At 36.8% G+C, this 14,066-nt stretch overlaps 1 protein-coding gene across 3 annotated transcripts in view; it reads right to left on the minus strand.

Moving 5' to 3' along the window:
- Positions 1-14,066, minus strand: part of LOC119079576 (obscurin) — a 40,533-nt gene that overhangs the window by 9,713 nt on the left and 16,754 nt on the right. For 2 of the 3 annotated variants that reach the window (XM_037187565.1, XM_037187566.1), the window contains 16 exons: positions 11,775-11,867; positions 9,504-9,806; positions 8,537-9,446; positions 7,805-7,972; positions 7,251-7,460; positions 5,722-5,878; positions 5,573-5,658; positions 5,367-5,508; positions 4,168-5,305; positions 3,814-4,091; positions 3,568-3,758; positions 3,390-3,495; positions 3,104-3,285; positions 2,318-2,437; positions 1,829-1,951; positions 457-1,548 (listed from right to left, as the gene is read on the minus strand). In XM_037187565.1, coding sequence (XP_037043460.1) covers positions 457-1,548; positions 1,829-1,951; positions 2,318-2,437; positions 3,104-3,285; positions 3,390-3,495; positions 3,568-3,758; positions 3,814-4,091; positions 4,168-5,305; positions 5,367-5,508; positions 5,573-5,658; positions 5,722-5,878; positions 7,251-7,460; positions 7,805-7,972; positions 8,537-9,446; positions 9,504-9,806; positions 11,775-11,867 — 5,299 coding nt within the window. The remainder of the gene's footprint in view (positions 1-456; positions 1,549-1,828; positions 1,952-2,317; positions 2,438-3,103; positions 3,286-3,389; positions 3,496-3,567; positions 3,759-3,813; positions 4,092-4,167; positions 5,306-5,366; positions 5,509-5,572; positions 5,659-5,721; positions 5,879-7,250; positions 7,461-7,804; positions 7,973-8,536; positions 9,447-9,503; positions 9,807-11,774; positions 11,868-14,066) is intronic. The other variant, XM_037187567.1, reaches the window with a different exon arrangement.

Raw genomic sequence — 14,066 nt, forward strand, 5'->3', positions numbered from 1 at the left:
AAATAATTCTCCTTTGGTAGTGGACCAGAGAGTAAAAAATTGAGTTGGTTAACTTTTCGAAGACTACGAGACGAAGGTTTGACTGCTATCCGTTAATTTAAATTTGATTATGTGTTGTCATTATTGTACGTACTTACTGATAGGAATTATACTGCCATATCCATCATTGGAGTAATAAGCAACAGTAAATGTGTTAGACAAAATTGCGATTGGTTAGACTGTTGGATTAAGAAAATATTAATCAAAAAACCAGTTAGTAAAACAGGAAAACGTCACAAAATCCAAAATCTTGTAAAGCAAAAAACCGAACTTCAAAATCGTAGCAAAATAATCAAATCTACTCCGACAGCAGTTCATTCTTCTTTTTTTGTAAATGAATTAGTGAAATGTGTGAGAGTGTTTATGATGTTAAAAGAGTTTCCATGTACTGCACTGTATATGTGGAATGAATTATACCTGGATGACTATCGGTTTCGTCAACATTTTCGATTACATTCGATGTATGCAACATCTCTTCTTCAGAGGCAATACCATGTTCCTTATCTAAAATATCGTTTAGTATGTTCCTCTGTCGTTGAGCTCGTTTCATCAAATTTTCGAAGTCATCGTCTAATTCTACTTCGCAAATTTGTCGTTCTTTCCCTTTCTGTGGGCTATTCTGTTCCTCCAAATTTTTAGTTTGTCCGCGTTTTGGCGTATTTCCACCATCGATCGAGTCGCATTCGTCGGCATGTTCATGATTCAATAAGTTGGCATTTTTCGCTTGCGACTTTGGCTGGTCGGTGACTTCAGCCGTTTTGCGATTTTCATCTACACTGTTTGTCGTCATATCTTCCTTACTTACAATGGAGGCTTTACGAGCCTTGGCTCTAATTTCTTTAATTCGTAACTGCTTCGCTTCTTCTGCACTTAGGCTGGAATGTTCCTCCTTCTCTTCTACATCACATAGCACGGCTTTTGCATTAGGTTTGCCTTGTCCATTCGAAATATCTGATACTTTCACTTTCATTGGTTGAGGATCCTCGACTTCGTCATCAACGCTCTCCTTAACTTCATACAATTTGCTCTTTCTATTCGCATCGTTAGGCTCATCAATCTCACCCACATACATTTCCTCTTCTTCTACGACGGTTCTTTTAATTTTCACATTCGCATAGCCATCCTCAAATTGAATATCCTTTTGAAATTCGTCGACAGAAACGTCTCTCGCATATCCAACACTACAATCATCTTCAGACGCCGACACGATCGATATATTTCTTGCAGCGCCTCTTTTTTGCGTATGGCTATGGTCGGTATCAGAATCTATTTCGTCGATAATTCCCTGCATGAGACGCCCATCGCCACTACCGTCAACAACTTGATAGGAAACGGATTGTTCGTTCGTTTCGAATTTATAGCTGCCGACCTCTTCTACTTGTAATGTGGTTGCATGTGGTCGATTCGGTAAGACTATGTTCGCAATAACTGGTTCGTCAAATGAACTATCTTCCTCAAATATGACTGTGGTAGCACGAATTTTATGAATGGTATGGGATTCATCAGGACCTATTTTGTATTTGAATTTCGATATGAAAAGTCGTGTGACGGGCATTATAGAATGAAAACTGGACAATGGCTATAAGAGTCATTCAAAATTGATGGCGTTACAGCATCGGTCTGATCCAAGGAATGTGAGCAAAGAAGGTGTCGTCAGTACTTCCAGCAAGAAGCTAAATATTTGACACTCGTTGTTTTACATTAATGGATCGGAACAAAATAATCTGTCATCGATTTTGGAAGACCGTTCATGGCGTGTTTGAATGGTGTATGTGTATTGCATGCATACCTGTAATGGTGGCCTCGTGACTCTCCTCAGTGCTAACTGATATCATAATTGTTTCGCCATTTTCTCCAATTTTCGTACACTGACTGATAACATGTTTATCCAAAGGGCTAGTTCCTTCATGCCCTTTAGTTATGATTATGAAAAAATGACAAGGAATCTCATGTGAGTTATAAGGATTCTTTTAGACTTTACTGAAAATTTGCGCAAAAAAACTTTTTCTTTCTCTGAGTGAAAATGAATGCAAAGTGACAGTGAAAAATTTGAAAATTTAATTTTTTTTCTTTGCAGTAGCTTTGGTATAGGCAAAGCCAAAGCAAAATCAAACCAAATTCTAATATAAAAATCTATGCGGACGAACAAAAATCAAAATATTTTTTTATTGAAGCAGTCTACTGAATTCAAACTATTTTCTTAAAAAAACCGAAACTAATCTCAAAAGAATAAAATAATTTGTCTAAAGTAAAAAAAAACAATTCTGGGAATTATTACCGTCTGCGACTCCTGTTTGAAGCTTTTGTGTTTGATCAGTTTCATCAGCTGTTTTAGCCTTTAATTGATCTGCATCAACACTAATCTCTTCTTTCGTCAATTTTGTTAGTGAATCTTTGGCTGTGTAATAAAACAACGAATTCGATTGTAACGATTCTTAGACAAATAAAAGTTTTTGTAGAAGCAATTTGTAGGTAAAATGCGGGTGTAATAATTTTTACGTTAATGAACAGTGGCCAATGTTCTCCGGAAATAATTATTGGATCGGAATAGGTAATTGAAGCATTTTTCCACTTTGATAATTTTTGATAACTTCCTCTCATCTGATTTGACCGGTAATCTCTTAAAAATGTGTGGATTGGGGAAGCAGGAAAGGAAATTGGCACTGTTCATTAAACTTTCACAAACGGCACGCATATCACCAGTACAATTATTGAGCCTGTTTCTTTTGATCTGAGTTCTTTCAACCAATGTTGATGGATAATCTAACTTTGTTCATTTATGTTGTCTCCCAGAGTCGATAACAGATGATGATACAGCCGTCCGTGAAAGTATACGTATAACATAAAAACGGGGAAATATCCAACAACTATGCAAAAAATACTTCCATTCATGTGATAGGAAATTGAACAGAGTGTGCAAGTTTTTCTTTCGGTGGTTCGTGTAATAACAAACATCAAAACACTTTTACTTACAAAATTATTCTGTTTATAAATCGAAAGGAATTTGCCTTCGCTTATTGGTGAATCGAAATATCAAATAATGTGTGTAACGGTAGGTACTTACTTATTACGGTAACATGTGACTTGGTACTGGCAGTTCCCATAGTGTTGGATGCTTTCACTTCGTAGTCACCAGCTTCATCTCGTTTGATAAGATTCAATGTTAAATTGTAGGTTTCTGACCGAGCACAATCTCTGGTTATTTTAATGCGAGCATTTGTCTGAACCTCTTGACCGTCCTTGTACCTAGAATAGATTCTGTCTGTTATAATCGTACGACACAAATTTTGATATTCATGTTTCTTCATCATTTTTTCTGTAGAATTATTCCTAATTTTCTCTGATCTTACCAGACGATTTTCGGCTCAGGAACAGCATAGATCTCAACTTCCAACACCAATGTTTCACCCTCTGTAACCTCTGTGTCCTTGAGTATTGTTTTGATCTTTGGTGCACCTATTCACATTATGGGACACAAAGAACGTGCAGTCAGAATCAAAAGACAATATTTCAGCTCACTTCACTTACAATTGACTGTGACTTTGCACTCATCCTCGATTTTACCATAATCGTTTTTGATGATACAACTGTATTTACCGTCCAATTCAGTTGTGGCAGTGTTAATAATCAACTTATACGTCTGTCCATCGTCAGTTTTCTTGAATTCATTTCGTTTCTCGGTGATTTCAACACCGTTGAGGAACCATTGGATGGAAGCTCTAAAAGTCCAAAGCTTTAGATTGTCATCGGACAATAATACAATCAGATCCATACCTTGGATAACCTTGAATAGTCAAAGCTAGTTCCGTATTCGTATCACCTTCATTGACCGTAATGTTCTTCAATTTATTTCTGAAGTCGGGAGAGCATTTCACATGAACCGTTGTTTCGTCTTTGGTTTTGCCATGCTCATTTTCAAATTCAACGCTGTAGCTACCGGCATCGGTACGTGTAGCACCGGAAATCGTTAAAATGAACGCATTACCATCCACATTCATTCGAATTCTGGAGTCTTTGTCGCTTAGCTCCTTACCATCTTTGAACCATTTAACCTTTTGTAATGCAGAAAAAATTGGAATTAATTACGAATCTGTCCGGAGCAAACGACCGGAAAGATGTAAGTTTCACCTTTGGCAGTGGATATGAGTCCACGCGAACTGACATAATAATGTCTTCTTTCTCGCCGTGAACATATTCCTTTTCCAATTTCTTAATGATCTTGGGACCAGAATTAACGGTTACATTCCAAAATTCAGATGTTTGGCTCATCTCGTTGCTGGCTATAACGGAGTATGATCCAGCATCCGTCAATTCAGAACTAGAAATCTGAATTGTGTGAGTGATTTTCGAGCTGACCTCTTCACTTTTAACAATTTTGATACGTTCGTTGGTGACAATTTCTTTGCCGTTATTAAGGACTTTGACTGCAGGCGCAGGATTTCCGGTAACTTCAATTTCCATGTACAATTTTTCACCAACCAACGACTTATAGTCTTTAACCTTTTTAATGATTGGCGGACTCTTTACTATCAGATTGATAACTGAAGCTTCCTCGCCCAGATCGTTGCTGGCGGTAATCGAATAAATACCAGCATCTTCTGGAGTAACGCCTTTGATTACCAATGACATTGTTTCGGCATCCTCATGCAAGAATTTGTATCGACCACCAGCTTCGATTGTTTCACCTTCGTGTTTCCAAACTACTTCTGGCTTCGGATAACCTTTGTATTGCAATTCCAACATTGCAGTTCCACCAATGCCAGCCGAAGCTTCCTTATGTTCGATGATCAACGATGGCTTCTCCGGCTCTCTAAGCAAAGTTTGAACCGCTCCCTGAACAGTCAACTCAGCGCTGCACGATATATTACCTGTGCATGTCTGTGCGACGCATGTGTATATTCCAGCGTCTTCCGGTTTGACATGCTGAAAGACCAAAGCCAATGAGTCTTCGTCATCGCCCAACAACACTTTGAAGCGTTCCTCAGGGTCGAATTCAACGCCATTTCGTTTCCATGTGAATTCTGGCTGTTCACCAGCTGGCAGAATCTTTCCACTCTTATCGCCGAAAATGAGCTTGTCTTCAACTACAGTGACAACACCATCACACTTGTCGATGCCATACTTATTCTTGGCAGTACAAGAGTAATGGCCTGCATCAGATTTCTTCACTTCCGGAATAATCAACTCGTAATAGCCGAGGTAATCTTTTTCGCTATTAACTTGGAAGTGAGCGTCTCCTGTTTGGATTTCAATGCTGTCTTTCGTACTGAAATAACATTTGAATATTTAAAGCTTAAAACTTCATAGTGAATTGGAGGTGTTCTTACAATACAACTTTGGGACGCGGTTCTCCTTGAATCTTAACCATGAACCGGAGGAAAGTATTTTCCATAACCTCTGTATCTTTGAGTCGAACGATAAAGTGAGGAGTATTTTGTTCGGCAATAGCTTTACGTTCTTCAGCCGTCTCTGAAATAACGGAGTTAACGGGCGTTAATCAAATCAATGACATTCAAAATTTTAGTGCTCATACTTTCAGCAACAATAAGTTGAGCTGAGCATGTAGATGTATCTGAACCATTAGCTGCCTTAGCTGTATACAATCCAGAATCGCTTTCACTATTCAGTTCAAACATTAATCGTTATAATGGTTCCGATTCCTTTGAATTATTTTCAAATTACCAGCAATGTTTAATGTTCAGTTGATAGTAGTTGCCGTCCAGTTCTTCAGTTGAGAAACGATCAGCTAGACGATCGTCTAATGGTTTGTTGTCCTTCAACCACGTGAGACTTGATGCTTTTTCTTCGAATTGAACTTCGAACGAAGCATTTTGGCCAGCTGTAAATCAGGATGTGTCAGTTTCATTTTTAATGGCTAGTTTGGTGATCCGATAAGCACAGTAGATAAAAGATAGTAAAAAGCGATGGAAAAGTGTTTATAGACACTTATTATGAAAGCCAAACCTTAGACCTAATAGCTTTAAAACGTCCAGACTTATCAAAAAAAAAAAAAATTGAAAAAGAATTCGATATCTTAGTTTGCCAAAAATTGTATAATATAGTTCACCGTAGTGACACAGTTCTATGAAAGAATACGGCTCCAAGAAAATTTGGCATGAGCATTATAGACACATAAATGTGAACCTTTCCTGAAAATGTAAAATGTGTAGAGACAAAGAGGGTGGTCGTATTTTTCTTGTTGACATTTCGTATTACGCGTCATTAGGTTGTGTTACGCATCATAAAATTAGTTATAAATTCCCTTGTTACCATGAACAATGCTACAAAAAAACCAGCTACTTTCGTCTCAATCATATGAATACCTTCTTCGACAACGGTTAACTTTTCAGATACGGCAAACATTTCACGGTTTCGTCATGAAATCTATTACTTCCATTGTTTAGTCGCTTGGTGTTTCATAAGAAATCTTTTACTTCATTTGCTTTAACAATCATGTTGCTATAAAGCGAATGTTGTCCAGTGATATCCACGAACGACAAAATAACATGAAAAAAATGACTTCTTTAATGCGAGGTGTTATTGTTCTGTCCCGATTATAAACAGGGACATGGGGCATTGTAAGCTTGTATAAAATTCGAATGGATTACAAATTACTTCTCTACGCTCCACTATCACTTTTATGGTTTCGCTTCTTATGACTGTATTGAAGAAATGAATATTTACAGTGATGCAATGAAAGAGAGTTAATTTCTTGGAAAATGTAAAATGTTACGAAGAGAATTTAGAATTTCTTTAACATCACTCTGCTGCGATGACCTTTAGCTGAAATGGTCTGCTGGATGTTCATTGCAAAATTGTTATTGTCATTTTTATAAAATCTATAATCACACTTGCTAAGTACCAATTTTCAATATTGATCAAAAACAAACTTATCAAAAGTTTCAACCTTGAAACCATAATTTTACCAAGCAAAATCACACCAAAATCCGCAAAGATCCAAATTATGCACATGATTTAAGCAAACTGTAAAGCTCACCAAATATAAAAGCACTTCAAAACCAAATGGTTGGGGATCCTTCATAGATTACGTATCGCTTGAATAATTTATGAACAATCCCCGATCCTTCTCGATCAAGCATAACGGATTTTAAAGGCAAAGAGTGATCCTAATACTAAATGGAAATGCCGAAAAAATTCGATCCGACTATTGGCCATGGTAAAAAATATGATCAAAGTTCGCATTCACTTACGTTCAATATTCACACCCTTGGCGGTTTTCTTAAAAACGGGTTTACCAAAGGCAACGACACCTGTTGAAATGGTGAAAGCACTTGCAGATTCGGATGCTCCATTCGACGCGGTCAAATTTTCCTCATTTCGAGACGAGGAATACCGACTTTTCCGCGAACTACCGTAGCTGCTTTCATAGTTATTATCTTCACCGTAATTTCTGCTGCTTACTGTGGGTATGATGTTAAATGGTTATGACTTACGCTAATATTAAACGAATAGAGTTCTACGGGTACGGGTGTTTCATCGAACCATCACAATATCCAATACGATGGTTCAATGGATTACTCTTAAACTACTACTTCAACAATTGGACAACATCTACTAGTTCAACAATCAATTTCTGTCACATACTACAACAAACATTGACCTCGTAATTTTTAATTATTTTTTTGCCAATCGACAACATCGATCCGTCTATGTGCACACTAGACATGACAAAATACAACTACGTAACTACCATCAATATCAAGTTTACGTTTCAGTTCAAATTCAAATAGAGAATCATTCATACCTTCGACCTTCTTCTCACGTCTTGACGACCGCGATGAATAACGAGATGAATATTCCGACATGTCTTGTGCTTGTTCTGATATACCACGTTCACTGCGTCGATCAGGACGCTCAGAACATTCTTCCTCCGAAGGAGCTTCGACAAATTCGTATTGCGGTTTCGGTGCACCTAGATGTGGATTATAAATGTGCAGAAAATTACCGGCCTTTGCCTTCTCTATTGTATCTTCAGCGTGCTTAGCATCATCGTCAGCTGTTATGAATGTTGTTTTAAGCGAGCGGATTTTTTGGCGTGCAGCGCGTAAAGCTTTGTCAGTGTCTCCAAGCTCAAAACTGCCGGTTAAAAAAGCACGGGTTTTCTGTTCTAGGCTTTCGGTGTGTACAATCAACTTTTTAATGTAACGCGTCGGTGCGGGTGGAGCCGGAAAGGGAATTTTACGGATATGTATTTCGAAAGATGTTTCATAGGTGACTAAATGTGGAGGGATTAGGAAATCGGGAAGATTAGATCGGAACGGTTTGTCACCATCACCGCGTGTATCACCGAAATTGAAAAGGGATATGGTTTGGTAATGTTGCACAGGCTGGTTATTAGCGTTTGCTTGCGAAGCGTTAGACTTGTTCAAGTTAGTATTAGCTTGTTGGCCAGTTTTTTGATCATCTGCGTCATGCGGTTGCTCTGGGTTACTTGCGAAAGCAATTAAAGCTTGTTGCTGGTCGATATTGTCATTACCTTTGACTTCTGCTTTCGGATTACTTTCAAGTTTTGAATTTAGTGCGATACCTGCCGAGTTCGAATCGACCTTATCTTTTTGTGCGACAACTGCTTTGTCTACTTGTTTTGATTCTGTCTTTTTAGATGCGGTTTCTTCCTTAACTGATATTGACTTTGATTGTTCAGTATGTTGAGCATGTAGAACTTCAGATGTCTTGGTATCGGCTACTGATTCAACAGCAGCTACAGCGGACTTTTTCTGAGCAGAAGTTTCGACTGAAACAGCCGTGTGTCCACTAGATTGAACGACAGTAGTCTCCTTGAATGAACTAACTTTCGATGATTGGGATACACTTTCTACTTTTACAGATGCTTGGTCAGTTGATTGAATAGATCTTTGTTCAGTTTTAATAGACTTCTCTTCAGCCTTTACAGATTTCTCTTCAGCCTTTACAGATTTCTCTGCAACCGTCACAGACTTCTCGTCAGCCTTCACAGACTTCTCTTCAGCCTTCACAGACTTCTCTTCAGCTTTTACAGATTTTTCGACAACCTTAACGGGTTTATCCTCAGGCTTTGCCGATTTCTCTTCAGCTTGTGCGAGTTTCTTTTCAATATGCGGAAGATAGTGATCTTTAGCAACTTCTGATGGCTTTGTACCGTCTGATTCGTAAGCTGCAATGCGTTGTGGAAGCTTAAAAACTTCTCCTTCTACGTCAGACTTAACTTGTGTTGGATCTATGCGAAGATCATCGATAGCGTGCTCGTGAAGTGTCAATGGATCGTTAACGTACTGTGATATTTCGTTCAACCACAGTTGCTTGATTTCTTCTTGATGTGCAGTCAATTTCAGTTGCGTTTGTGATCCCTTGATATTTATGTCAAAGCTGTTGCTGTTTACTTGATCGTGAATATCACTTTCGGGTAACTGATTGAACGATTTACTTATGAGAAAACTGACCATTAACACTGTTTAACGACTTACCTTTATGATATCTTTGAGAACGAAAACTGATCTATCGTCGGAGATTCGGCGAACCTTGCACACCAGCAAACGTGATTTGAATAGGAAAATGTATCTCTCTTTCGATTTTCCTTCTTTGTCTGTTACTGTCCACCACTCGTGGGTTAGAAGTCGGCCCAATTTATGGATATTACCACGATATCCTTCGATGCTAGCAAGAAACTTATTATCGATTGCCCTGTGAGGGACACTGAGCATCAACTCTAAAGCCTTTTGTAAATCAGCTACGTTTTCTCCTAAACGAAGAGAATACTTTACCAGTTCCTGAAATGTAGAGGAATTCATTTGTCATTATTTCATTGTCTTCAAGTATGGCTTAATGTGCTTGCTAACTATTACAAATTTTAAGCGGATCTAACTGATAATCAATTGTCACTTGAAATCTCGCTTGCATTTACTATGTTTCGTTAAAGGTAATACAAATTTTGAACGGCATTGGAACATGCTTCGTTCAAATTACAGTTACTTCTTTTGGTTGTTTGATAGTGAATCTTTTACTTCTTTAGCTTTCTGAATGTTTTGTTATGTAAGAGAACGAATACCGTAACTCATCGATAACATATGACTACAGTCAGAGGCAGTGAAATTTCAGCATGTGCGTATGCGCGTATAAACAGTTTTGATTGTTTGTGTGGATCAGCTGAAAAACAACTGAAGCAAATTCATGCTGAAATTTTACTGCCTCTAACTGTAGAAATTCTGAAAGCTTTTGATTTCATATCATGACTGGCTCCGGGAGTGTTTGTATGCAGTAGTTATTATTTGAAAAATATTTCTTTTGCATGTGCGGAGTTTGCAGCTGGAGATGAAAGGCCTAAAATATTTTGTAACGAGTTACGAATAATATTGTTCATGCCAAAGGTACCGAGAACGTTTTTTCAGGTTATTAAAAAATGATTGCTTTCCCACCTATGATTTGAATAACAAATTGTCAATGAAATCACTACACAACCCATGTGTATATTTTCATCATTGTTTTGCAAGTATAATTGAACGTGTGTGGTCGTGGTCAAATATAGAATTTTGTTGTTCCGTAACCGATCGTCATTTCTAATCCGTGCTGCAGCTTACTCTTTTCGATTACATTTTTCAGTAAATAGAATGCAAATTGGCTGTGATTGCTGTGAATTTTAATAGACTATGTCTCACTGCTCTGCACACAGCAGCTAAAGTTTAATTATTCGAAAGCCTATTTCCTATTAATTGAAATCATTTTATTGCGGAAGAATACGCTGAAATCCCTAAATCGAAAACGGATGACCCCTAACGGTTAATGATCGTTTCGCACCAAAAACATGCAACATCGTGCAATAAATTTCAATTTCGAACGACGTGAACTATTTTTACGGAAAGTTCTTCTAATAAAAAATTGATAGAGCGCGAAATTCCGTCTTTATTTATAAAAAGGTTAACTGACCTTAACAAAGGGATTTCTACACGAATTTTATGTGAAACTTTAGAAAGAAAAAAATCGTTGCACAACGAAGACACATAGTCAAAACAAGGTCACTTATAACTACGTCCAGCATATATGCAACCGACAATTGATTAAAATCCTCAAATCATTTTTCACACCGTACCGTTGCCAATGAAAAAATTTTAGAAAGAAAAATAAAAAAAAACGGAGCTCGTAAAATATTCGAAAGCAAATTCTTGTAGGCGTAACGAGAAAAAAAGAAGAAGTAAAACACGAACAAGCGAGTGTGCCGAAACTTAATGTTTTATTTTACATAAAACATTATCTCACGCAGAATACAATAACGAAATTTCGTTGTGGCCTATTTTTAGATGTAGTTTGTTAAAAGAAAAACAAAATAATTTTCTCTCGATTCAACACATCTTCCGATTTTATGAATAACAGGTCCCAATAATTTAAGTGATGCGCATAGTGTGTCGCTGTTCAACGAAATCACTGTTCCACCAAAATAAAACATACGGCACGAAATTTTCACTCGGTCATTATAACAGTTGGAAAAACTAACCAACCTTTACATTTACAGAGCCATTATCATTTTCAATATAAAGGTCGACACCATATTTCATTTCGTAAATCTGTTGCATATGATAGATTCAAATCGTTCTAAATTTAGTTGTCGAATCGGAATTTCGAGAGAAGCAGAAAAAAATAGACATCGCTCGTTGTGCGTGAGAAAGGTCGAGATTTTCCGTTCGAATGTTAATATTAAATTTCTGATGGGAAAAACACTCTCTGTGCGTAAACATTGTACTGACCTTGAGGAGAAGCTGGTAGTCGTTGATTCGTTGTATTGGTAGTTGCAGATGTTCGGATAAACTTTTGTCGTCACCAAGTTTTTGTGATAACTCCTGGAAATCGATAGAAATTTTGGATTAGTTCGTTGTAGTTCGTAGATTTACGTTCAAATTTTCAGATTTATTAAATCTGACGATGACTGAAAAAAGACATAATTAAAGAAGGGAAGCGTGTTCTCTTTAACAAGAACAAAAATAAAAATTCGACTGAGTGGTGGCCCACCAGTGGTGGGTAAACAATGAAAATATTTTTAAAAGTCCCTAAAAACCAATAAACCCATGACAAACAAATTTTCGTTTTGAAATAGCTTAAAATCTATTCGAATTTTCTTAGAACACTTTTCATGGAATTTTATCTCATTTCGATAGTCACAGGACATGGATCCCCTCATATATGACATTCCAAAAAACCAACCTCAGAACTTATTTTTAGAAAATCCGCTGTCACTCAAATTTACCATTACCCTCCCTCAAACTCACCTGCAATATGTTACTTGGATTGATATGTGGATCATTCTATCATCGTCACTATAAATTACAGTAACTTTGTTTACTTGCCCATCTATTTACGTACAGAATTAAACTCTGATGTTTAGCAGGATGTACGAAAAAAATTTGCATCAAGTTGTGAAGTGAATGTAAAACTATTTCAACCGAAGAATACATACAGAGACGAGACTGATGTAGGTTAACTCAATAATTAATTTTGTTTTTTGTGCGAATTGAAAAATTAGATTTTATCCAAAACTCCTAACCCTATTGTCTAATTCAGACGAAGGACAGTATTGTTCTGAACATGGGTATAGGACATTAAAGAGATGTACAGACAACATTTTTCATTTAATGTATAGTGGAAACAAATTATGAAATGCAAATTCTGTAGAGCAATGATCGCGACCAATTAACATTCTTTAAATGAGGAGGACAACCAAAGAAAAAACATGTTCCACCTCACCAACTTACAGCTGAGAGCTCAGTATTGTAAACATTTCAGAGTGAATGTGTGGGAAAGATAATAAGTGGAAAGCGTTTTACTTTTGAGACACTTTTGTTGATGGTTGCAATTACCTACTCGAATTGAGTAGGCAAAAAAAGAACAACAAAATAAGATAAGAGCAGTACAATAACGATGTGTACATTAACCTATTTATAAGAAAAATCGCTCTGCAGACGTTGTAGACATTACGAGAAATGTTTTTTTTTGCCCACTTCATCAACTTTGTCTCATTTTAAATTCTACTAATAGTTGAATTTGGTTCTCCGAACTAAACTATTTCGGTACACGGAAAATGTGAAATTGTTATTGACACGTTATAACAACGGCAGATTTTTGAATTCCTAGCATCGTTACAATGGAGGACGCATGTTAACAATATTGTAATTTAAGTCTCTTTTTAGAGCTTTCTAATATTCTACAAATGGCAAGCGTATGATCGTAAAAAGCATAATTCTGCTACTGATTTTCTTCAAGACTGGTTTTACACAAAATCTATTACTCCCATCTTTTTAACATAGCATTTTGCTATATAAGAGGACACTATGCAGAGTGAATCGTTTATTTATTCGTTGTTTTCGATAACAGATGGTTATTTATCTGAGTAGTCAATCCCAATGTCAGTTGCTTGTTAGCTCCTAACTAATAATTGACATAGTCATAATATATGAAAGCAATTGGATGACGCATATGTTATCTGTTATCGACTACAATGACCTACTGTGTTCTAACCTTCTCTTGATTTTCATACATTTTCTAAAATTTTCGCGAATTTTCTTGAAAAAATCTTTTAGAGACATTTCGCTGGTCAATGTGGTCTACAGTCAGAGGCAGTGAATTTTCAGCTGATCCACACATAGAATCAAAACTGTTTATACTGTTGAGGCTGCTACAGGCACGCGCATGATAATGGTTCAACCGTATAAAAACGTAAAAACAGTTTTGATTGTTTATGTGGATCAGCTGAAAAACAGCTGAAGCAAATTCATACTAAAATTTTACTGTCTCTAACTGTACGTCTTGTATGAATGTTAAAACGAATGAAGTTGCTATTGTATTCAGATTGTGCTATTTTTATGGAGCGGATAATCAAACAAATTTTGTTGACATGCTGAGAAAGATCGGTTTAAAAAGTCTCGAATTGTAAGTTGAGTCGACTTTTGAAGCCTTGTTATCTCCTATTACAAATTTTCAGTACTTTCTTATTATATTCTGAGAACTCTGTCGTATCTACATCATTCGCTTCATTTAGTCGAATC

Source organism: Bradysia coprophila, unplaced genomic scaffold (genome assembly GCF_014529535.1).
Source record: "Bradysia coprophila strain Holo2 unplaced genomic scaffold, BU_Bcop_v1 contig_324, whole genome shotgun sequence".
Taxonomy (NCBI): Eukaryota; Metazoa; Arthropoda; class Insecta; order Diptera; family Sciaridae; genus Bradysia; species Bradysia coprophila.